Consider the following 27,043-nt stretch of genomic DNA (forward strand, 5'->3'; position numbering starts at 1 on the left):
GGCCTGTGTGGAAAAGCGAGAATGATTCCATGTTTCCCAGCTACTCTGATTACATGTCCTTGCTCAATGGCATTAGTTGCTATTTTGACAGTACATCATACAATAAACACACTGTGATAAATTTCAGGATGAAGTTTTCTGAAAGATAACCTTCAAAATAGCAAGTCACACTATACAAAAAATTGTGAAATAGGCAAAAAACCTTCATATATTTATAAATCATTAGGTATCCCTAATGATTCATATTACCTTTGGCCATCTGTACTCTTTAATGTATGAATATTAACTCACATTTAAATTATTTAATCAGAAAAAATTGCAAAAGCAGATGCCGACAGTTAATATTATCCAATACTAATACGGTCCTTGAGTTTTCCATTTTTACTTTTAATCAGAAGTATAATAAATTCTGCAAGTTTTCAAATTCATTTTTTTTCCTTGGTACAAAACCCAAAACTGTAGTTCACATAAACATAAATGTAGTATAAATAACACACTGTTAAATTATAATTGCACATCAACTAAAGTTTGCATATGAATTAGAGAAAAAAAATTTACACCATTAGAGATAGAGTAAAATGGGTTCATTCTAACTTTGACACTTCTCTGGCTAAGTTACAACCATATATGTTTACCATAATATCATGGGATGAGAAATTTGCTTTTTCCCTGAGGTTAAGCATATACTTAACAAGTGTAGTGACATTTTCATGGTGATATTTAAAAAGATATATATAACTAGAAAATGCAAATAAAAACTTATTTTTTCTACATCTGCTATTTTGTGTGTTAAAAAAAGCCACGTACTTAAAGAATACAAGATATAAAAAGCATGCCATATCAATGTCTACTAGGAAGAGGTGGCTAGACTGGGTTGAGTGCTGGGCATGCTGATGTTTGTTAACGCCTGTTTAATATTAGGCAAATGACTTCTGTTTGGAGGAAACCAAAGCAAACCAAAGCAAAGCAACCCAACCCCAAAAACTTTCATAGTCTTCTGTGGAAGGAAACTTGACTGACTGAGGTGGTAGGCAAGGGACACTGAAAGACCCCTTGATCTGAATGACTGGGACCAGCACTGTGGGACAGCGGACTGATCACATTTAGTCAAGCTTGGCTAGGAGATAATAGGACAAATCACTTAATTCCAACCAGAATGGTGTATTTCTAGTCATAAGCAGATTTTCAACATTTTAATGTTGAAAACGGAGGTGCTAATAGGGGAGTTAGAATTAAGCAATTGCTAGATGTAAGCTCAAGAGCTGTAGTTTTGGAAGTAAGTGCTGAAATTCATCTGTGTACAAGGACCGATCACCGAATACTGCAGTATCCTCTACCACATATGACAAAATTTTAACAGCTGAGCTAAATTTTGTTTTGGTTCTTTCATAATGAACACAATTATTAAGTGCTATCAGTTCTAACAATATGGCCAGATACCACCTTCACCTTTAAAAATTTCACGACATTAAAATTGTGAAAAGTGAAATTAATTTTAAATATATTTATTTGAGAACACAATTTCAACACTATAGAGCAGCTCTTGAGTAAGAAATGGAGAATGTGACCTGTTTGATCACTCACCACAACAAAAACAATTAACTTTGAGATTATAGGGTAAACTTCCAGGCTCGAGAATTAGATCAGCAGCAATTTTATTCATATGTGGAGCAGATTAAACATATATACCATGGAGATACATAAATCTATGTTCTAACAGAAATGGCTATTTTAAAAGCCAGATGAAAGACAGGGACATGTCAGAGGGCAGTTCTCTTGTACTACATCTTACTCTGAGATCAGTAAAATGCAGCCAGGCTGGACTGTCTCAAAATTTACAAACATATGAATGCATAATCTTTGTGATTATTTGTGCCTGTTTCACCCTCAGTCACCCTGGCAAGCTTTCACTAGCCCCTGAGTTTCTACTTATTTTCAAGTAAACTTTGGGTTTATTGGGTTTTGCCCTTCAGTAGGTCATGTAAACTTTCAACAACTACTAAATCCAAGTCCCACGCCTTTGTGCAACTCTGCTGTGGAATATTTCAATTTAAGATCAGTTCTGAGCTCAGCTTTGGTAACATCTTTGCCTGAGCTATGGGACCTTCAAAGGCAGAGGATAAAGGCACAGAGCTTGTAGCAAGAACAAGAACAGATAACTGGGTGCTTTGGCCAAAACAAACCAGAAGCTGCACTGCTACTGACAAAGGAGGTTTATTTATTTAAATTTATTTATTTAAAATTGCCTAAAATTAAACTATGAATTGTCACTATGGGTAACTTTAAGCTTCCTGGAAATAAGCTCAAGCTCTGGAGGAGCAGGACCCAGTGAATCTCAGAGCTGAGCTAACACCCTTGCAAGCCGCAGCCAGACCAAATGCCTCTCTCCTGACAAGTTACAAATTATCTTGCTTGATTCATACAGCAATACTTAAAGGAGAAACAACTAAGAATCAATTTTTCCTAACTTAAATTCATTTTACAACAGTAATTAATATTTTGATATCATTACACATTTAATTCATTTAAAATGACACCCCGATTAGACACGTTAGAACCCCCCTGCTGCCTGTGAAGGGAGGTGTGAGAAGCTCCATGAAGACAATTACATCTCATTTGTGAACTGACAACATACCAGTTCTATTTCCAAGCGTGTGGTCCCCAGGAGGTCTAAGACTTTGAGGTGAGCTGACCCCCAGCACCCAGTTAAAATTGTCTGCCAGGGAATTTTGCCAGCCACATCTGCCTTTCTCAAAGGTGCAGGAAGTTCCGCATTCACTCTCGTCTGTATTATCCCCGCAGTTGTCTTCAAAATCACAGCTTTGTTCTGGTCTGTAACACTTGCCGTTCTGACATTGCCAATAGCCGTGTGAGCAGGAGCCTGAAAAGAGAAGAATGGGGGTGTCCTGGTGAATCGCATTGCCATGCATCCCAGCAAGGTTACTGGAAGGTTACATCTGAGAAAGTTTGATATTTAAGAGGAGGAGGGTGGTCCAGAGCAGTTTTATTAAAAGCCTTTGGTTCCCCTGAAGTGCCAATCCATTATCAGTTTATTTCTTTTGTATTTCGTCAAGAGATTGCATAAATAAATGACTGTTTCCCTTGTAAAGCCTTTGAGGGCAAGTTCCAGCCAGGCATTCCTTCACTAACAAAGCTTTCTAGTCTGACTTAATTGCTGACATTCTCCTTTCATGTGGTGTAGGATTAAACCATTTCATTTTAGCTGCAAAGTTGAGCTTAGTTTAGCAGCCCCAATTTGGAAGAAAAAGCTTTTCTATTTTAACTACAGAAGTTTGCCTTTTAATGGATTTCTTTCCTTTTTTTTTTTTTTTTTTTTCCTCTAGGCGAGTTCAGTGGGTTGAAGCTGTCCTTTTTGTGCAGTATCCCTGGCATTATTGAGGGATAATTCTGCTATTGTACAGCCTGAAAATTGTAGGAGTCATTTCACAGGATCCATTTCCAAGCTTCATGTATTCATTTCAGATCAGTTTCTGAAGGGCTCTGGATAAAAAGCAGCCCCTTCAGTACATTCGCTAATCAGGGAGGGAGACAAAAAATTCTGAAATGGACCCTCCCTATTTCCTTCGTCCATTCCACTCTACTAGAAATAAATGCACAAGCCTAATTTTATTTAAAAATAAGAGCATCCCTATATTAGTTTATCAGACATAAAATTAAAATGTGCACATGTATGAAAGTTGTATAAGTATGGGAAGAACCTGAGTTAATTGATACTGAAAATCACATGGTGCTAAAAACCTGTTTCCATTACCACTAGCTTAATTTAAAGGAGGACCTGATGGAGCTAAATAAAATTCATGTAAGGATGGGTTTTATTAAGAGGTCAGAATAACTGATTCATTAACAAAAAGAATGTAAGAGATAGGGTATTCTGTTGGTGTGTTGGCAACCTCCATCTCTAGGACTTTGTTTATGCTAGACTCTAAATTACAAATGCCCCAAACTAAGTGAAAAACCATTGCCACACCCCTTCGCTGCAAGCTTTAGGTAAAGTGAAAGAAAGCCTTGAATGGCTACAAGTTAGCTGAAGAAAACAAGAATTAACCCCTCTTTTTAAAGTAAAAAATCCTCCTAACACATATGTATTAAAAAGAAATAATTAAATACAAATAAATACTGAAATACCATAGAAATATCTAGCAAGTTTTCAAGGAAAATTATTCATTTTTAATTCACAATTTCCTAGTAACATAAAAGTATGTATCATGTTTGCTTTAGAAGACTGCGTATGATTTGGCTTTTAATAGTTGCTCAGAGAAAGGAGGAAAAGGTCCTGAACAAAAAGGAGCAAGCCAGAATAAAAGTCTGATAATGACTTAGAAAGTCAAGAACATCAGGCAACGGTCTCCAGAGCTGGAGGCAAGGACAATGGGTAGGCTCTGACTAGAAGAAAAAGATTTGTTTGAAGTTCACAGTTACAAGTTTATGAAAGCATCAGTGTGATTTTTTATTAGTACACAATCTCTGAAAATGGTCCTAGCCAAAAGAATGCAGTAATTGCATCAGTGTATCAGGCACTGTCTAATTATTGCAACCTGCAAGACAGTTGGAGTCCATCTGAAACTTCTCTCTATCAATCTGTTTCAGAATTTCAATCATCTGTGTTGTTTCCCAAAGGACAACAGAGCTTTCTTATAAAATTGCTGCCTAATTTAAATGGCATCTATTTTTAGGAGCTACTTCTTATAACCCTACACTCCTTTTATGTGATTGCACTAAGAATTTAAGCATAAAATGTATTTTGTCAGCAAACTAGGAATTTAAATTTCAGGATGCATTCCATGCTTGGAAATACATTTCCTTGCTATTCATCGTGATCAATAACTGCAATAGCTATTGCATTTTGAGCTCCCTTTGTAGCATTGCTTCCAATTTCAGGTCAGAGAAAAAGTGGAGTTGAAAAGTAGAAGTCTTTGTTTTCTGAGGAAAAAACAAAAAAATCCATCTTGAATCCTGGCATGAATGAATCTTTTCAAGCATGTGTAATGAATGATATTACACTGTCTAACTGAGTCTGTAACGTGACTTGTTTCTGGATGTACTTCCATAGTATCTTTTCTCTTTAAATGACATAGTTCTAAGGCTTTATAACTGTAAAACAAAAACCCAAACAACCAAAACCCAAACCAAACACACCTATAAGAAAATGTTTTTTCTGAGCTCTCTTCCTTTCTTCCCTACTTTTTCTCAATCCTAATAATCCAAACTCTGTTATATAGGTGCTTGTGGGTATAATAGGGATATTTAATTGAGAGGAACTTCTCCTTAGCAAGGTTCAGTAACTTCTTCCTCCAGGCAGAGTTTCTTAAAGGTTATTAGCTGGTAGACTTATTGCCCTATGTGGTAACTGCATCACACACTAGGCTGCAATGCGCCCAAAGGAGCTGTTATGTCTTTCAGATCAATAATCTCTGAATTGAGGAGGATTTACACAACAGAGGAAAACAGCTGCACCAGTCCATAATCCCCTTGTTTTATGTACCCAGAGCAAAATCAACAGATGCAACATTTATATTTTAAAATATGCAATTAGGACAAAGATCAGTCACCTCTATTTTATAAAGGTGTTTCTCTTAAATGTATTTTGAAAAACAATGTACCTGCAAATATCAAGAGAGAAAATAATATTAACAGAGCTGAAATATGGTTTATCTTCTACATCAATGAATTTTGAATAGTAATAAAGATAACATGGTATATAGGTTGCAGCACTGAGGCAGAACAGCAATAAATTACAGAAAAGACATTCATATTAGGAAATGGGATCTATGTGTATTATTCATGTAAACTTCAAACTCGGGCAAGAATGGTTGTGTTCTCAAAGAAGTAATTCCAAAGGGGAAAAAATTATTCTTTAATTTTTGAAACCATAGCCTGTGTCACAACAAGATTTTTCTATGAGATATCTAATTTTCATATCACCCTCTATCACAGTAGTAATTTTACTGCTTTTTTAGCTCCTCTCTGAAAATAAATTAAAATTTTAAATACTCTAAAATAAATTAACTCCATAAATGTACCATAAGATGATGCACAAGCACTCTTATTTTTTTATTTCACTTTAGTGGATGAAGATATATGAGAAGGACTCAATTTCTTCCACTATCACTTGAAAGCTCTTGAGATCTTCAGCTGATCTTTCTACATCTCTGTTCAGAAACACCTTATACTTAAAGGTAATTATTTTATCACTCAAATTCTTTATCAGTTGTTTGTTTTCTCCACAATATTTAGTTTGCTTTTTATTTCAGAATGAGAATCCCTCATCCTTCCCTTTACAAAGGTAGTAGCTAATTATTTTTTTTTTTTAATGCCACTTATTACTTTACCATTAAAATTCATTACAAGTCCTCACAAGGTGTTTGAACTCATATCTGAGTATGCAATGATTTCATTTTCACTCAATATTGATGAAAGCAAATTGTTTCATATTTGCTTGGATTGGCCATGAAAGATTCCTAAAGGAATTGTCGGATTACACACTTACATTGAGTGACCAAATGGAGCCTAATTAATGTAATTTATCAGAGACAAGCTTAAGAAATAGCTTGATCATGTTCTTTATTTACCTATAAGAACACAAACAGAATGTTCTAATCTAGTAGAAAAAACCCAGCATTACGTGCTGGAAAATGGAAGTTAGTGAAGTTAAAATTAAAATAAAATTGAGTAATTAACCATTGAACAGATAACCAAAGACTGTGATAAATTCTCTATCAGTTAAGGGCTTTAAATAGAGGCTATTTTTTTTCCCAACAGATATGCTTTAGTTTAGCTTAAAACTATTTGATAAATCAGGGAAAACTCTAGATGAAAACCTGGTTAGTGTTATACAGGAGGTTAAATTGCATATTTATAGTACTGCGTGTTGGTTTTAAAAATCAAAGTGCAGTTGTAGACCTTAATTTGCTTATATAATTATGAGAATTTATAACAGATAAACTAAATGTTTATCCATGCCTACAGTAGCTACAAAATAGAGATGAAAATCTCATTTTTCTCCATTACATTTCAACCTTCTTGATGCTGGTCCTTCAAACATCTTTGCTTATTGGAAATAAATTAAGTATGATAATTAAAGTGATAAGGATAAATAAGATCAGAACTTCTAGAAAATTGCAGAAATATGATTGTATATGGGATTACACTAGTTATGACTCTATTCGTAAGCATTTAACACTTAATTCTCATAATTTAACTTGTTTCTTTTTCAGTTCTTATTTTATATCAGCATCATCATTGCTTTAAAATCATCAGCAAGCTAAGTCATGTTTTAGAATGACAGGAAACAGATTGGTGATAAGGGTATTCCAAAAGTTGTTAAACTTGCACTTCTTAAAATTATTATATTTATTGGTATCATCATCTATGTTTTCCAAACCTAAATCTAACCAAATGAATAGGATAGTTTGCAATTCTCAGAAGTATCAGAATAACACATCAGTAGGCTTGAAAAGCTAGAACTGCTTCAAAATATTTTCAAAAGATTTTATTCATATTCACATAGCTAGAAGTATACCTGTTCCTATATCAAAGCTCGAGTTCCTGTAGAACCATAATCTGGTATAGAGGCCAGAGTAATTAATCAGCAGGCTAAGAGTTTGACATCCCAGGGATAGGGGCTTTCTAGATAATTTAGATCTCTGAGTTTTTCCCTGCAACAATTATTCCATTATCATTCTTGCTCTGAGTTGACATCACTGTATGACTGAATTGTATGTGTCCTCAAAAAAAAAAATTTTTAACTAGAACATCTTTCCTCTAATATCTCACTGGTATAACCCAAGGACACAGAGTAAAGTGCTTTCATCACAGTTGATGATGCATAGTAATAATGGCTTGTCATCACAGGAATGTGAAAAATGCATCTCATTTCAAAGCAAAGCTTTGGAAATTCAAAGAATTTTTAAAGACTTTCAGAAGTTGAAGTGCTGTGAACAAAGAAAAGTAAAAATCTACTACACATTCTTAGCTCTTTCTTTGTAAATCATCTGTTTTTTCTAGGATTGACTGCAAACATTTGAATTTTTGGTTTTGCAAGCCTCTGAAATACCTTGACATATTGATTTGCATTCTGAGCAACCAAAAGTTTAAAACACAACAGCTTGAGTTCATTTGCAAAAGGGACTTTGAGAAGAAACTGTTAACCTTATATTCTTCCATGATAAAAAGCTGTTGAAGGCTTCTCCAACAACCAAAGCTTCCTCAGTTGATTTCTTATCTTGTCCATTTCCACATACGAACACAAGAGAATTCCTTTCCAGTAATCAGATCCAGTAATATTCATCCTTAGAACCATTAAGAATAAAAAATACAAAGAGCAAGGTAGCTTATAACTGTTCAATGTTATTGCCTCTATCCATACCAGAACAGTAAAGCATGTTTGGTCTGTTTGCTGGTACTTTAGTATTTCTCATTAGGAAAGGATGGTTATTTATCAGTCACTCAATACACTTTAAGACATACCTAATCTGTGACACATTCAGTGTGCCCTAACATTGTGCTTTGCTGTATTTAAGGTTAAAAGAAATTCTGAAGGATAAGGGGAGCTGAAAGCAAGATGGGCACTCAGTGTCTCTTCATACTGAGTTTACTGGATATACTATAGCCAGGGCAGGTAAACTCTAAAAACAATATTATAAAGAATAAAAGCTTCAGTCTCAAGTGCTTAAGTGCATGCAAATGTGCATTCAATCAAAAGAAATAAAAAAAGCAGGTTTTGACTACAGAAGGTCTCACTAGGCCTTTTTAACTCCTCCACTATTACAGTACTGGTATACTAATACTGACCATAAAAGAAATGGTGCATACTTTCCCATGTTGCTTGAGTAATTCTACACCTATTTAGTCTATAAAACATGCTAGCAGGTCAGCTTAAAAGGAAGTTTTCAGTTAATCTCTTCAAATTGGAAATCCCCATGGTGAATAAGAAGAGACCTAGGCCTGGATTCATTGACAGATACTCCTTCTATTGCCATAGCATTAAGACTGTTTTGTTCCTTGCCAGAAACCCACAAGAAGATACATGTTATAATGATTATTCCAGTGCTAATCAGATGGTTTAAGTCTCCAACATAAAGAAATGGAAGGAAAACTGCTGTAACAGGACATATGGATAATGGGAACAGGGATATATCAATTCTTATATGTAATCTTCCCTTTCCAAAGCCAAGCTGAAATTTAGAACCTATCTTCTTGAGGGTAGACAAAGAAATACTAAGATAAAAAGGAATCCGGTTCTAGCTTTTAAACAAAGCTTTTTCGGAAATAGTACTCATCATATGCATCTACTACATTGAAGAGGATTAAATACTAACTAACCTGAAAGCTTAACTCACTCACCTGAGTTTACTCTCAGTAAATAAAATAAAATGAAATAAAACACAAGTTTTGTTTGCCATGTTCCGGTTCAAACAAATTAAACCTAAGTATTCACTGCCTGAACTCCTTAGCAAAGACACAGAAAGAAGAAATGTTCCTTAGGTATAAAATCCACAATCCTAAAAATAGGTCAAACATTGTAAAGATTTTTTTTTTCTTTTTTCTTTCATTTGTGACTTTTAGTAGTAGTATGCATTTTTAGGTCAAAAGGTTTAAACTCAGTCTTGCATCTCCAGCTTTCTCCACCACCAGAAAGCCGCCATACAACCCCATCGCCATGTGAGAATATCTTAGTGCAGCAGATCTGGAAGGAAGCCAGTCAAGCTGCCTTCTGAAGATCTCCAGCCTTGACTCCAAGTTGTAGCATGCCCTTTAGAAGTACAATTCAACAGCTCACCTAAGAAGCATTGTATAACCGTACACTGACACCTTGCCTGAGCAGCTAAATGTTATAGTGCTTTTACCGAAACCTGAACTGATGTATAACTGATGACATCTCTGTCTTAGAGCTCAAAGTGCTTTAGCTGTGACCTCCAGTTTAATGGTCCAATTTTTACCTGGTGGTTTGAAGCGTGGGAGAAGGTATGGCATTTGCATTTCCTGGTGCCTAGTGCAGACTCTGGTCAGTGGTTTCACTGCCTGTGTTTCTGATGGGAGAAAAATCTGCAGATTGAATCTAAAAGATGGCTTGAAGTGAAGCAGAAGCCCATAAATAGAACAGTTTGAACATGAGAAATGGAGTGCACAAATTCTGGATAGCTGAGGTATGTCAGAAGGGAATTTCTATAAGGAGACCAAAGGAATCCTGGGTAGACAGTGAACTAAAAGCATCTGATGATGTTATAACTCAGGCTGAAGGAGGAGAGATCTTCACTGCCTGCAGTGGAATACGTGTTCCTTTCACATTCTCCACCACACTCCAAGTTGTTGCCCAAAGCATATAGTGGAAGGCAGAGCTGCATGCAGTGATAAATCCTCTTTGTACAACTTGCCGGAGCTGCCAGGCTGTGCTCAGTAAATGTGACAGCTGGAAAATGCTTCCCTCAAATCCCACTCAAAGCCTGACCAAGCAGCTCTCATTTACAGTCACAGCCCTGACTATGAGACCAGAGGGCAGGACACTCTCCAGGACAGATCTAACCTAGGTGAGAGAAGGCAGTGGACATGAGGGCCCAGAACTTGAGAAATGCTGATTCCACAGCTGGAAGTATAAACCAAAATACTATTAGAAACCCTTTCTCTGGCAAATAAAGGCATGAATAAAGACATGGCTTAAGCAGTAAAACTACAAAATAGTCACTGAGTGATTGGATTACATGTCCACAGAACCTCAGATATCTCTTCCAGGAATTGACATTTTCTTTGACAAGTTAGACACTATGAGGTGGTCCAGGAATGGCTTTAAATTGGCATAAGACTGTTCACTATACAAAGTGGAAGATAACAAATTATGTATATCTATTATCATTTGGGAATCTCTACTATTTATGAATGTCAATCTATTCCCTTAAATCAGTATTAATATTCAACAATTCAAATGTAAATTACAAAGGAAACTGCTCTGGAATATTCTCAGTTATGTACAGATGGGATGAAAGCACAAAAGAGCTGCAAGAAACATAATTTGCACAGAATTTCTATCAACAATTACAGCATTTAAACACAGCTATGTTTAAACTCTTTAGCAATACTTGAGTAAAAGTCAGGTGCAGAAGAAACTAAAAAAGTTCAAAACTGATTAAATTGAATCTCATGACCCCTATGAATCCTTCATCTCTCATTGCTCAGAAGGAATAAGTTTCAGGATTACTGTATTTACCATATGGTATTACAAAACTATCTATATTAGACAGAATGCTATAGTGAGCTGAAGAGGACACAATGATTAAAAGATTTTATTGATGTCTTGAAAAACCTTCCACACACCTTTAAGCCTCCACTGGAGAGGTCAATAGGAAAATGAAAAATGGATTATGCTTGACGGAAGGGAAAGATACCAACAAACTCCTCAATCACTCAGTATCTCATAGAAAAGTAGCTTCTAATATGGTCAGCTTTTCCTTTTCCTCTGTATTACAGTCATGTTTGTTCTCAGACAATGAAAGAAAAAGATAAGAAATATACCTATAAAGTCAGCATAGGTGGTTTGAGGTGAGATTCTGCAAGTAACAACAATTGCATTTAGAACCTGTACGCTCTAATATCACTTATACTGTTAATGTCTCCTAACATGATTAAGTAGTCCTATTCCTTATTTTTTTCCAGTCAGCATGAACGATTAAGACAAAATCACTTTTTATTGATTATCCTCATTTAACATTAGTCCAATACAGCACAACCATTTATTCCCCAAAGCAATAATAGCTTTATTAACTTTACCTTGATTCAGTATGTTCACATTTAGTAGCACTCTTGAGGTAAGCAAATAGCAGCACATAAGCTTAGCAAGTGACTGAACAAGGAAACAGCAGAACAGTTTATGGTCGGAAAGAGAGCCCTGATGAAACTGTTTTATCCCATTTCATAGGAACCTGGGTTTTAAAGGAAATTGCTCAAATCACTAGGTCTAGTTCACTTTTATGAAAGGCAGCAATCTCAAGCAATTCCTCTGCCTTCAATATAATCAGTAACTCTCTCCATTGCTTCTACCGAAAGGCTATTTTTTGGTTTTCAGATAAGGGACCCTGTTAGTACCTAGCCTAAATTTATTCATGACCAGTTCAGATACACTGAGTTGTATACAAGCTCTGCCAATCAGCTTTCCTCCACTTGGAAAGGAAGGGAAGGGAAACAGAAGAAAGTACAAACAGATCTGAAACCCAAACCCCAGTACTACTCAAACCCATCATATTTACCTGGCCTAAACCTTCATCTGAAAGTCCAACAGAAGCTGAATACTTTCTTATGCCAACCTTCTGAAGCCTAGCCATGCAATACTAGACAACTTCAAAATACAGAAGAATGGTTTTCTATCTATGGCTGTGACAAAACCATGAGAAAGACTTCTCCCGTGGCATTTCTGTTTGTGACAAACTAGGTCTCACTAATTTGAAGCTGGGCACCCAAATTCAAGATTTTTAAAAAATCTAAAATACGTCTCCAAGTCTTTCAAAGTTCATAAATGAGTAGATCATGTTTTGTATGCACTAGAATACTGAATACTGGCCTGGCTAACCAGGCTCTCAAATTAGCAATTTCAGCTCTTAGAACTCTTTATCTCCGCTACGAGGCAAACCTTCTCTCAAAACTCAGAGTCTCAATCCCAGGTCCTTCAGGGACAGAAGGAAAGAATTGTAGTAAGGCTGGGTTATAGCAGCCTTACTACTTTAGCTTCATGACTGGAATAGCTTTTAGACCAATGTATAGCATCTACTTGGAAGTCATCTTCTTGGGCATTTACATTCGGATGCATCTGTACATCTTGTAAAAGTCAGTATACAGAATCACATAAGCATTCTTCACAGAAATTTATTCTGAAGGGAGTAAACTGTAGGATATGTATGAATCCATCACTGTCCCTGCCTGGCACAACAGAACAGCAATAGCTCTGCTATAGAAAGGATCTTTTCGTCTTTGTATGAAGAGAGAGGCAAGATTTTCACTTAAGATAGTACTTATTGAGGATTTGTTATCCTATTGCAAAAAAGTTAAGAATAACAATAAAGTTTCTCTCCTGAATAGTGAATCTTTATTTGCTGTGTCAGCTACTGTTTATTCCTGATCACTAGACAAAGTAACTTGTTATCTATCATCCTAATTAGGTTTTATATATACCACTAAAACATTTGTGTTAAGAATTGTGAATAAATGATAAGTAGGCTTAAAAGCTTATGACCAAAATCATGCCTAAGTTTATCATCATAGAATAATTATAACTTTGATATTGTCACTTGAAAGGGGACCAGCATAGCTGTTATGCTTTTTCTCAGAAGGGAAATTCTTTAGAACAGATGTTCTGCTTGCACAGAACCTTTAGGTGTGTGCTGGTTTTCTTGCAGAAGCATGAAAAATGTCAAAATATCATCAGGAGGGATATTTCAGCCATGTTTCCCAAGTTTACAGTCTCAAACAGTTTGACAATTAGAAGCCAGTGTTTGCTCTAGGACTGTGCAAGCGGTTGTGTATATAAATATGCAGGGGAGAAACACAAGTATGTGTTCTCTTGGGAGGGACAAAGTAGATATAGCTCCTGGTCTGGTGGACAGGCTGTTAATTTTTATTCATAATTGGCTATTAAGTGGCCACAGTTAATTCCTGTTGATGAATGTCACATTTCTGTTTTTAAAAAGTTCAAATAGAAATTTGCTAAATGAGAAACTATTAAGTCAAATTTAGACAAAAAGAGTTGTTCTAGAGAAACATTTGCTTTGCAAGACCTTCCTTCATCTAAAATAGAAGAATATAACGTTTTAAAGATATTTTTTTCCCCAACCCTTTCTCTCTGCTGTCCTTCCCTCTAGGACAACGTATCTTGTTCTGTCCATTGTGATCTTCAGTACATATGAAAAGAAGAACAACTAACGCTTGCAATTAAACTGTTTTAATTAACTAGTTAATTATATGGAGTATGCATAGTAATGATGATTGTGAGTCTCAAAATATTTTAGCTGAACAACCTGGATTAATTAATACTGAGATTCAGAAACTAATCTTTCATTCATTTTTGTTGGTCCTTATTTTACGATCATTTATCATAGTATAAAACTTGTGTTTCAGCTTCCAGTTTCACTCAATTCTCTATCTGGTTAGCTATTACATATTTAGAATAAAAGTATGTTACTATAATTCTTCAGAAAACTAGGATTACTCTTACAAAAAAAAAATTACATTGACATTCTGGGTCTCATTCACTGAAATTGGTATCAAATTTCTTCTGATGTAACACTTTGTCTTACCACACCATCCCCAAATTAATCCCATACAATAGGTTGATTTTTGTAGAAAATAATTTCTCAAGTCAGTTTTCATCATGCTAATAAAAGAATTTTTGATATCACATCTTAAAGTGCTTGTGCATTCTCTATCTAGTTACACAAAATGCTCCAGATAACGTTCAACAAAATATGTGCTCATAAACTATATTGTTCTACAAATTTAAGAATATATTCAACTAGTGAAAAGATCTAGAATCAAAAAAACAGTAGAATTTGAGCAGCAGAATCACAGAAAATGCTTCATGTGTTTAGAAAAGTTTTTCTTACAACTCCATATAATTGCAAATAGCTCCGTAAAACATAGGCGATAAACAGAAAACTGGAAAATATCATAACCTACACAAATGCAAAGGCATCTGTTAGAAGACCGACATTTGGCTATTGTTGTGCTAGCAGCAGACCGTGTAACTTAATTCAGCCTTATGGAATGACATTTAATACAAATATTAGTTCAGAAACCTTTCTGTCAAACAAGGCACACTCTAGTCTTTGCAAAATATGTAAATGATGTTTACATATCCTCAAGCTGAGCTGTAATAACATCAAAGTAAAGATGTCATATATAAAGCTTTATATAGTCAATTCATAAAGACTTTTATCAAGATAAAAATCTTGTACTAGGTGTCTGTAAAAAATGGCAGTGCTGGATAGAACACACAGAATATTAAAGTCTATCATTAGTTCAATTACACTAAAGTCCTTAAAAAAATAAAAGATCTTCAAAGTAAACATACACTAAACAAGAAAGCATATTTGAAGGCCTTCTCCCATAACAGCTATGAATTATTTCTCATCTCTTAATTTCTAGTATTTCAAAGGCAGTATTCTGACCTTTTAAATTTTCCTCTGAAGCTAACCTGGTATAAGCCATCATCTTCAACCTCTGCTGTGAAACCTTTGCACAGTGATACTGGAGGCATTAGTTTCCATAGTATTACCTGTTAGAGACCATTCAGCGTAAGTCTAATGCCTTGAATCTAAATTAGTGTCTCCTTAATGCCTCAGTCTCAAATACCTGCAGTATCCGGGTGTGCAATAGTTTTACTGCAGTTTCACATGCAAAATGGCGATGACCTGGCCTGAGTAGAGACAACAAAAAGAGAGGCTGAAGGCCTGAGGTGACACCTTGTGAAAGCAGATGAAAGAAGCAAGAGGACTTCAAAGGGAGAAGATTTAGAATAGAACAGAAGAATCTAATGAAGACAAAATCTCATCTCTGTGAGGCGGATGTGAAAGGGAAATGCTAATAGAGCCACCCGGAGTGGCAGGCTGCCGCCTCTGAACATGACCAGAAGCAGACGGCACAGGGAGAGGACATAATGCACCGCCATCCCACAACAACTGCTTAGTCTACAGTTAAACAAGTGCGTGTCACATCCCATACATGAGATACTGCACCAGGGTTATGGGAAACACTCCCTATCTTCCAGCACCGTGACACTGTCAACCTAATGGCTCATCACTTGGCAGTCATTTCTCCTTAACCTAGCAGCAAGGCAACTCAGAAAACATTTCTGATAAAGCAAATCTAAACCAGCCTAGGAAAAGAAAGAGACCTGTATGAGACGATGAAAATAAAACTATGTCAAAAAGAGTTCTAAAATAAAAACTTAGATGGCATTCAGCTCACAAAGTGACATACACCTTTATGCTTACATGTAGGCAAGCTAAATGTCTAAGCTGCCTTTAAAACTGATGGGCATCTGGTTGGTAACAATTGTTGGACTTCAAAGAGTGATCATGTCATGCTAAAATGGAAACCTGGAGTTTTATTTGGTTGCCCACACATATAGCATTTCAAAATGTGTAAGGCATCATTCCTTGTCACCAGCTACAAGCCCTGAAGGGCATGTACTTTCCATACATCCTCTTATACACCTGTCAGCACTGTGGGGATTTCCTAGACACCCTGCTCCATCACAAACAACAATAGATGCCTTTATGTGTGCAATTCAGTTGTGTCGAGTGGCTGGGCAGCAAAAAAGCAATATAGTACATCTACTGTAATTGGAGTTTAGATGCCTGACATATCTTGAGTACACGTATATGTACATGACTTCTGATTTGAGTCTTAACTTGGAGCTGAATCCCACTCTAAATATTTCAAGTCTTGGATAAATCTGATAAAATTTGTATTTACTTTACCTAAAGATTCATTATGCACATTAAGATGGTTTTATTTATCTCTTCCCTTCCCCCCAACTTTATTTTTCACTCAGATACCTAAAAATACAGCACAGAAATATTAAGGGCTTTCCTCAAACAAAGAAGAGTTTACTAAAATAGAAAGGTGGAGAAAAGAATCTTTGCTCTGTCCAGTTCACTGACATATTCCCTCTCCAGTCTAGCTGAAGAGCAAAATCTGCTAGTCTTTTTCACCTATGCTCGGTGAAGACCATGCAGCCTCAGTCAATAAACCCCCATCATTTTTTCTTGAGGACAGCTTCTGTGATTATTGGTGACACAACCTTTGCTGGTATTCTGGATCATTGGAAGTTTCCAAAGATCAAACCCACACTTTTTAAAGTTTCCATTTCTTCAATCACTTCTCGTGTAAAGCACGTGAGGTGATCTGACTTTTGAGCATAAACCGAGTGTAGTCCTTCCACACTCTGGAATGCTTTATACGTTTTGACAGTTAACGGTCTTTTTTACCACTTATTTGTTTATCATCTTTGTTTATCCTACCACTAAACAGCAATGCAGGCACTTCTTGTGATAGTTAGTTAGGTATCTTGTGAAATCTACAATAACATTCTACTTGGGAAGTATATTCTGTTGAAAATTTGAGAACAAAATAAAACACAGAATGAAAATGAAGTTGTGCAGTGAATTGCCTCAAATCTTCCTTGATATAAAACACAAAATATAAACTGAGCTTTCAAATAAAATTTACAACTATTTTATGCAAAATAATGTATAATGTATACCATATTGAAAATGTAAACACTGTAACTAGGAAAGTAAAATACAGTCCAAAGTGACTATTGATAAGTATGTGCTGAAAAACCATTTCTAGTCCAGCTTGATTCCTACAGTTAGAGAGGGAGAGGAAAGAAGCACACACATGCCTGCAGTCTTAACCACACATGGAAATTTTGTTCCAGAATGTCTAGACAACTCAAATGCCCAGCAAAGGTGTACTGCACTAAGGGTAAAATAGGTCTAGATACTGTGAAATACAGTGTTTTTTCAGATCACTTTTGTGGTTGCAAGACTTAACTTAAAAGTAAAAACACTTAATATGTCTAAAAATGCCCTGTACTGCAGCATTATTTCTCTACTTTTAAATGTGTGAGAAAAAAGTAATAATTACACTCAAGTAAGATTAATTTGTTAGCTAGTTCTTGGAATGCAAAGCAGGGTTAGAGCTTTCACGTTCTCAGTTCACCCAGGCAGAGGTGGGCACTGCATATGGTTTGTGTAACACATAGGAAAAGGTCTGAGCTAGTAATGGTAGTATCACTGATGGTCATGGGAAAGCTTAGATTTGGTAAAATTCTTCTTACTTAGCTCTCCTAGCAGGGAGAAAATAAACGAGCTGGGCTCTTTAACAGGGTTCTCCTTTATAAATATAGTATCAGGAAATCCTTTTGCACTTTTAAGAACAATTTGCCTTTGGTTAGAAAAGCTATTCCCACATCCCAGTTAGTCATTGCCAAAAGGAATCACCAGTTCATACTATGAATGTAGATATAAATGCCTGCCCTCACCTGCTGCTCAGAGACTCACTTCAAACTGCCAGCACTGGAAATTCCTTTCTCCTGACCTGATACTTATTTGGATGTTTGCTCTGAGACACGTTTCTCAGAAAGCAGTCTGTGGAGACCCAAGAGATAAGAAAAGTTTGGGAGATGTTAAACTGTTTTGTGAAACAGGAAAACAACTGCTGACAGTGCCCTACCTCCTAGGACCTTTGATGACATTAATCAGGTTCCGTTGTCCAGTTTCTAGAGTTGGAACCACTTACAGACCCAATCCAAGCTCTGCTCTGACTGCTGATCCAAACAGTCTTTGAGCTTTTTTTCACACTCAAGGTATTAGGTCTGGGAATACCTAGAGGAAACATTTTGTTTCTTTGAGATAAAGTTATAATAAAGTATGAGAAACTTCTGCAAATTTTCTGTATTTTATCATATGTACAAATATTGCAATTGGTTATGGACAGAAATGTATCCTAAATCCCCACAGAACATTGGAAAAACATTATTTTTAACTCCAATATATCTTTAAAATTAAAACTCATTCTATATTTTTGTAATTGTTTTGTAAATTAGGCTAGAATAAATAAATGGGTATTCTTTTTTAGCTTAGCAAATGGACACTGTTTTCAAACTGTCATACAATCTGGTAAAGCTAGAGCTCAAAAACAAAGGAGATAAATCAGAGTCCTAGCTACCAACAAACAAAAAGAAGAAACTGTGGAATGAAATAGGTGGACCAAGGGCAGATATTTCCAATTAAATTTATAAAGTACAGTGATTATAATTACACTGACTTGGAATTTAGCTGGAGAAAGCTTCATAGAATCAGAAAGTACAATGTGAAAATCCAGGCTATATATTTTTTCTCCTTCACTGTCAATAAAAAGATAATTTTCTTCACAAGAGCTAAACAATATATGTAGCAGTTGAATTCAAGTCACCCACATGCATGACTACTATTAGCTTTATGTCCAACTACTAAACCAATCTACTTATTCTACAACATTTCCACCATTCTTCTGAAAAGTATGGAATAATTGTATCTTGTGCCAGGAAGGAGAGAGAAAAAATTAAACATGTCAATGTATTATTTTTAAAAGTCTAGACTATAAAGATGAACTTTTCTTTTCATAGTGTTATATAGGTGAAAATGAAAATTACCACTTGCATGGAATTTCATTCCAGATACATCTGAGAGTCCGCTTCTGTTCAGGTACTAATCAAGAAAAAAAGTTTCAAAACCTGCTGTATGCAATTAAGGCAACTATATAGGTATATTCTATCTTTCAAAAGTTCAGGGGCATATCAGAAATTATAAGTACTCTTTATAGGCTTGGTTTTTGGGGGGTTGTGGGTTTTTGTTTGTTTTTCCCAGAACTGGTTTTAAAGTGCTTTAGACAGTCTACTTTATTTGTTTCACACCCTGTTCTCTCAGACAATGGTCAATGCTGGTTGCTTCAAAGGAAGATGTAAATGCTTTGTTATTCAATTAGTTGTGCATAAGGAGACATTTTTTCCTCTTTTCAGTAGGAGATCACATGATGCACTGAAGCATAAAATGTGATTGTTCTTGTAATTATATATTAGTTAGAATAACTGCCAAGGCTATTTCTATTTATGTGTCCGTAAATTTTTATAAATCTAATTATATCTGCAAAAGAGTGATATAAGCAATATCCTTTGGTCTTTAAAGTACATTCTAAAGTTTTAGATAATATTTCAAGTGAAAACATTTTGGCAAATCTGATTTCCTGACTATTCTCTTCCTTTGCCTTTATTTATTTTAATTTTAGCTATGTTGCTGAATTCTATTTTTTTTTTTTTTTTATGAATTAGATATTTGTACTAAAATGATTCAAAAAACAGTCTGGAGGAAAAAAAAAAAAACAACAACAAAACAACCAAAACAACCAAATAAACAACCAATGAACCAAAAAAAAAAAATAGCAAGGCTGTATTCTTTAATGCTTACTCATAAAAGACCAGGGAAGAGCATGAGTAATGAGTTAAGAAACTCTGCTGGTGATATGAGATAGGAATAACTATGAATAATAAGAAAAATATTTTGTAAAAATGAAGTTACTTAAAGTGACAGTACCCAGCACTTTTGACGCACTGGGTGGCCTTCCTGACATCAGCCACCTTTACAGGGCATTGGACTGTCCTATAATCCCTGTAACACAGCTGCCAGCCCCAAGCAGGTGTGTCAGGTATCTTATACAACTACAGTGGAGCTAAACAGACACAGTTGAGCAAACAAATTGCATCCTGAGTGACCAGCAATGAAATGCAATGTTAATTGAGTTACACAGAACACCACAATCCTCTTCACAAATGGATGATGAGCTCCAGTCACTGCCATTACTACAGAGCGACACAGCAGAGTACTGAAGATAGCTCCAGGTACACATCAGCCCAATGTTCATAAAGGGCAAAGCAAAGAAAGCTTTTGGATTTATCAGGGAAGACAGCAAAGAGAAAAACTAAACATTTTGCTACAGTATCATTCCACCGTTCACTTATTTCCTAAACACTCTACATAGACCTGATTTTATAATCTCAGAAGATTATAGTAGATTTTTTTAAAAGTCAGAAAGGAAAACATATGGAATAGTTTCCATGTAAGAAATAGGTTGGAACTCCTTCGGTGTGTAATGTTGCTTAAGGACGATTGCATATAGACCAATATGGAGTAGGTGGGTTTGTCTGTTGTTCACCACCATTTTCAGTAAAAGATACTATCAAATGGGAGACAGGGTGGAAACAGAGTCACTTTCTCAGCAAGTAGCAGACCTGCACAACTTTCTGCCAAAAAAGAGGAGGAGGCTAAACTTTTGAATGTGTTCCCAGGGAAACTGGACTCCATACAGAAGGCAAATAGATTAAGGTTTACTACATATGCAAAACCACATTGCATTCATAAGGTCTCCTAAAAAGGAAATATTAGGAATATTGGAAAGAAGCAACATATATGCCTGTCCTTTTTTGGTTCTTGCTCAGCATCTCATTGACAGCATTGGAGACAGGATATCAAGTGAAATGGACCTTGATGTGATCTCTTGTGAATAGTCCTATATTCTTAAAGAAACGTGTCACACTTCAGTGAATGTCTTTTAATTTGTTGGAAATAACAACTGTCTTCTCTGCAAAACTGAAGTCAACAGACACCAGTTCTTTTGTCTTTGGGAATCACTTTTCTCCATTGTAGCCTGCTAAACTGATGAGGCAACTCTTGGCAGCTGGTTTATTCCCAGATAAGTAGTACAGAGACTCTGATGGAGGGATCTGCCATTTTTATAGCCAGTAACAATACTTCAGAAGGGAAGGAAAGGAAAGGAAAGAGCCCACAAGCAAATTTGATCATGGGAGGGGAGTTGTTGTCAAATCCATGTCTCTTTTGTAAAAAAATATAAGTATAAAATATGACTCATGCCAATGGTCTCACATTTGTGGGCATAGTCAGTATCTTAATCTATGAACATTCTTGTGGGGATTGTATAACTCCCTTTGAAATTATGGTTGCTGCATGAAGAAGAGCAGCATGCGAATGCCTCCTGGAAAGGCCATGACTTTGAAAACTATAAACTCCTTTCTATTAGGAAAAGTACATAGAAAATAGCTGTCACTGCATTTTTAAAATGCAGTGGAGAGATAGAGTGGTTAAGTATGGGGAAAATATGCCACCTGACCTATGCAATTGTGCCAGCTTGCCAAGTCCATAGGAAGGTCTAAGTTATTTCAGAGGAAACTGTGGTGGGTTGACCCTGGCTGGATGCCAGGTGCCCACCAAAGCTGCTCTATCACTCCCCCTCCTCAGCTGGACAAGGAAGAGAAAATATAGCGAAAGGCTCGTGGGTCGAGATAAGGACAGGGAGAGAACACTCACCAGTTACTCTCAGGGGCAAAACAGACTTGACTTGGGGAAATTAGTTTAATTTACTACCAATCAAACCAGAGCAGGGTAATAAGAAATAAAGTCAAAACTTAAAACACTTTCCCCCCACCCCTCACTTCTTCCTGGGCACAGCTTCACTCCCAAATTCCCTACCTCCTCCCCTCAAGCAGCACAGGTGGACGGGGAATGGGGGTTATGGTCAGTTCATCACACATTATTTCTGCTGCTCCTTCCTCCTCAGGGGCAGGACTCATCACACGCTTCCCCTGCTCCAGCGTGGGGTCCCTCCCATGGGAGACAGTCCTCCACAAACTTCTCCAACGTGAGTCCTTCCCATGGGCTGCAGTTCTCCATGAACTGCTCCAGCATGGGTGCCTTCCACAGGGTGCAGCCCTTCACGAACACACTGCTCCAGCGTGGGTCCCCTGCAGGGTCACAAGTCCTGCCAGAAAACCTGCTCCAGCGTGGGGTCCTCTCTCCATGGAGCTACAGGTCCTGCCAGGATCCTGCTCCAGCACAGGCTTCCCACAGGGTCACAGCCTCCTTCGGGCACCCACTTGCTCTGGCACAGGGCCCTCCGAGGGCTGCAGGTGGAGATCTGCTCCACTGTGGACCTCCCTGGGCTGCAGGAGGACAGCCTGCCTCACCAGGGTCTTCCCCAACACAGTCTGCAGGGGAATCTCTGCTCCGGTGCCTGGAGCATCTCCTCCCCCTCCTTCTTCACTGACCTTGGGGTCTGCAGGGTTGGTTGTCTTACATGTTCTCACTCCTCTCTCTGGCTGCAGTCTCTATTGTGCAGGGTTTTTTCCCCCCTTCTTAAATACGTTATCCCAGAGGAGGCACTACCACCATCTCTTATGGGCTCAGCCTTGGCCAGTGATGGGTCTGTCTTGGAGCCGGCTGACACTGTCTCTGTCGGACACAGGGAATCTTCTTGCAGCTTCTTACAGAAGCCACCCCTATAGCACCACCACCTCCCCCCCCCCCCCCCCCAAAAAAAAACCTTGCCACGCAAACCCAATACAGAAACAAGGCTGGAATTACAACTTTTCAAGGTTCAGTGTGTCTAAGGGCTGTTCCTGGGCTGATGTGGATACAGGCAGCCCCTTACACAGGGCAGAGTCTAACTTGAGAATCTGGCCACACTGCAAAGACACAGCAACAGGCAGAAATAGCACTGTTAGAACAAAACTGTCTTTGTATGTTCCTACACACACTACTGTTGTAGTACATGAGCAAAACCTGATATTTCCCCATATATCACTATTCATACAGTGAAGAGTTGATAAGCACCAGCGTAAAATAACATTTATGGTTTCTCAGGCATAGCATTTTAAGTGGCTTTCAGTGGCTTTCCACTTCAGCATCGTTGTTGCTAAGCAGCATCATGGGAACAGACTACAGCATGCTGTCAGTCTACCAAAAATGACAATGCTAACTTTCAAAATTATTTTTTTCTAGTTGTCCAGTGCTTGCTTTCAGCCTTTAAGTATTAGTGTGTGTTTGTCTGGAAGAAAAACATCTCCCCTGGAATGTATGGTTTTTTAATGTTTAGAACTTCAGAGAGTTTACATAGAGTCAGGGAACAATTCTTCTGAACAGTGAGAGTCTCTGTCACAGATAGGAACATTTAATAACTCTATTCTATTTAGTCCTTACACTATATCCATTGCCATAACACTCTATGTGCAGAAATAACAAGCACAGACCACCTTAGCATACTTGTGTTGCACAGTGATATTGTTCATAAAACTCAGAAGAATCTCCCTTGCTGTATGCATTACAATGAATTCTGATTTAAAAAAAAAAAAAGATATTAAAAAGGAATTGTATCAGATTTTTTTTTAATGTGGTTTGTTCAGTTTGCAGAATACCAGTTGTAGATTGGTATGTCACAATATCTACAAAGTAAGCTGTTCAAACTGTGAGAAAAAACACTGAATAATCAAACTTCATTTCTGAGAAGAGAAGGGGAGGAAAACATGACAGTTACTATTCACTGTGCTATTTTGAGTACCTAAAATGAAGGAAACATTCCCTGAAAGTCCTGAGAAAAGGAAACAAATGTCCAAATATAGTAGAGGAAGCATATTAACCTGGTAGAAAATTATGCATCAGTATGAATTCTTCATTGTCATGTTATGAGAATAGACCTCAAAAGCTACAGATCTCTCTCAGAGAGAAAACATTTAAACTTTCTTAGCAAATATTGTCTCCAGCTGGAGACAAGAAAGGAACAAATCTCTGCTGCATGATGTTCTTCATCCTCAGAAACCTTAAAAAATTTGAGCAATGGATACAAGTGTTTCAGTTTTGTTTAAACTCTCCTTTGCCTCTGCATATAAGCAGAGAAGTCTAGGAGTCCAGATATTTGCAGCTGATCATCACAGTCATTCTAGCTGGCTCTAGTTTAAAAAGTTACATCACAGAGAACTTTCTACAGCCTCCAGCATGCATTTTGCCACTGTTCAGAACATTTCTGTAGGCAGGAGTAGATTTCATACTCAAGTTTCTAAGTCCACATTTCAAGCAATGATCCAAACAGTTATCACTGCTAAATAGTAGCTAGTAGCTGGAACCCTCAGTGGCTAATGTAAAGTCTTATCTGGGACAAGTGAAAACTGTTGATATAGAAAAGATGGTTCAATATAAAGATGAATTTAGACCATTATCTCAAAGTGTTGTGAATCTACAAAGTTCACAAAGTACATCCTAGATGAGCTACACCAAGAAATCAGTCTCTGGCGGCTTTTTCCTGAGATTATAGTAGCTTTTTTATTATATACATCATAAAAGTGTTTTGGGACATCCTTTACTATCAAAACCAAAGCTTTTAAAGTTTCTAACATTGCCACAGGGACTTGCATCTACCATTAAGAGGATAGAGTCTGAAAACATAAAAAATAAAGAATCAGAAATCTCACCTAGTGTTCCTCTTGGGGTAACATTCATATAAAGCTGAACTTTAAAATACCAATCTCATTTGCAATAAATTTCCATGACTGTTTTGACAGAAGTAGGAAGCCAATGCTACCTACTGTAACTGGCAACTTATCAGAGATATATCTGGAAAATATTGCCGATGCCTTTCCTGCTTATCTTGTGCACAAAATACAGTGTAATTTCTTGGGTTTGATGTAGTCACATCGGTGTTATTTCCCAGTGCCTGAGCAGTGCTTAATGATATCCTGAAGGGGAAGGCTACTCATTAGCAGCAGTAACAAAGCAGAGCAGCCTCCGTAAATTAATGATCTATTCTCCCCGTAGTCCTTGACATTGGGAAATATTAACTTTGTTTTATTGATCAGAAAACAGAGAAGTGAGATTAAATGACCTGATGCAGCCATGCAGGAAATTTGTAGTAGGCCCAGGAAAAAAATGCATCTCCTAAATTCCACTTTGGGGGTTTACATTTCAGTAGCTCCAGTGATAAATGTGGAAGGAGGAAAGAGATTTGTCCTGTGCTGTCAGGAAGAGTTTCTCCTTCATCATTTGTGTCCAAGCAATGAAGAACATCAGTGCTTTACAGGAGCAGCTCTTACCTTGGGGTTATTTGGATCCATCCTCATCAGACCTTTATTATTTTTGGTAAATTTTTTTCTAAGTCTTATTTCCCTCGTGCAGTAAGTGAGGATGGTGCAAATAATTGCACCAATGCTGGCACAACACCACGCGGGAAGAAGATGGATATGGAGCCTGAATAGTATCAGTAGGAATTCCCACTAACAAAAAAGCATTAAAGCTTGCTGGCCTTATTGCAATATATCCATATTGGTACCGTCCCAACCTTAGCTCTTTATTTTACAATAACTACATTTTACAAGTATTAATAAATAAGTCCCACTGAATTAAGCAGGATATTGTCTAAGTATACACGGCTGGACAATAAGTCTTGCAGATTCACAAGTGTTGACTCAGTACCCAAACGATTATTTCATAAAATAACTGTATTACAATTTCAAATAGCTACTTAAAAGCATGTTAGTTTCAATATGTCTTTAGCAAGTTATGTACTGTATTTCTCTTCAGAAGGAGAGACAAAGAAATGAAAGCAATGCTGCTCTTCATTCTTTCCAGACCTACATAGACTGTTTGTCCATAGCAGGAACGTACCTGTTGGAGGCAGTGCTGTGGGTTCCGCTGGTAAAAACTCCTGGGATGGTAAGCACTCTCTGGAAAACGTGAGGTCATCGAGTGCTATGCCATCTTTGGGACCTTTTCCAGCTATCCCTTCAAAGACAACTTGGAAATCTTCATCTCCATCTCCAGCCAGGATCAGTGCCTTGCGCTGCCAGAAATTTCCCTGGTTTCCAGTAAGATTAAGGAGAACTTTTTCATGTTTTGCTGTAGTCCTCTGGTAGACAATCAATGATCCAATGTGAGCTCCATACATATGGTAATAGAAAAGTATCTGTAAGCAAGGACAGGGCATCAAGTATACAATAGGTGACTTCAGACACATTCTGCTATTGTATTTACCCTAATTATTAAATTGAGCATCATTAGTAGCATTCAGAGGAGCCCTTAATTTTACTGATTGAAAAACAATTGAATTAAAATGCATACAAGACGACTTAATAGTGAAAATTTTTTAACTATTCCATACGCCAAACTTTGAAGCCAGCATTACAATACTGTGAGAGGTGATCTTGCATCCCTTTGAGTAACTCTTGCACGTAGATGTAAAAGAATGAAATGCTTGATAAGGAAACAGAGGAATGGAGCAGTGTCATTTACAATGGGAAGTAACTTCAGTTTACTGAACGCTTTTCTGTTTATAAATGTGTTTGTGCTAGATTATAAAGTGTGTAATTAGAAAATAGTCTTCTCTAATATGGGAGCAAAACTTCTACCTGGACCGCAGAAATGTAAAACAATAGCTAAAATAAAACATAAGAGGTCCTTGGATTAGAAAACTCTGGTTTTGTTTTTTTTTTTTTTTCTTTTTTAGTAAAAATGGGGGGAACAAATTACGAAGTAGAAAAGTAAGATCAAGTACATACAGAACATAAAACCCCCCCGAAACAAACACACACAAAAAAATCACCATGAAGAGTCATCACCATTAACTGCTCTCTCAGTTATTTTCAGTTCGAGACCAACAAAGG

General features: G+C 36.9%; 1 protein-coding gene across 1 annotated transcript in view; it reads right to left on the reverse strand.

The window, feature by feature from the left end:
- MALRD1 (MAM and LDL receptor class A domain containing 1) overlaps window positions 1-27,043 on the reverse strand; it is a 290,404-nt gene that overhangs the window by 141,206 nt on the left and 122,155 nt on the right. The window contains exons 25-26 of the mRNA XM_075022465.1: window positions 26,049-26,346; window positions 2,636-2,881 (exon numbers count right to left, since the gene is read on the reverse strand). Coding sequence (XP_074878566.1) covers window positions 2,636-2,881; window positions 26,049-26,346 — 544 coding nt within the window. The remainder of the gene's footprint in view (window positions 1-2,635; window positions 2,882-26,048; window positions 26,347-27,043) is intronic.

Source organism: Buteo buteo, chromosome 2, assembly GCF_964188355.1.
Source record: "Buteo buteo chromosome 2, bButBut1.hap1.1, whole genome shotgun sequence".
NCBI lineage: Eukaryota > Metazoa > Chordata > Aves > Accipitriformes > Accipitridae > Buteo > Buteo buteo.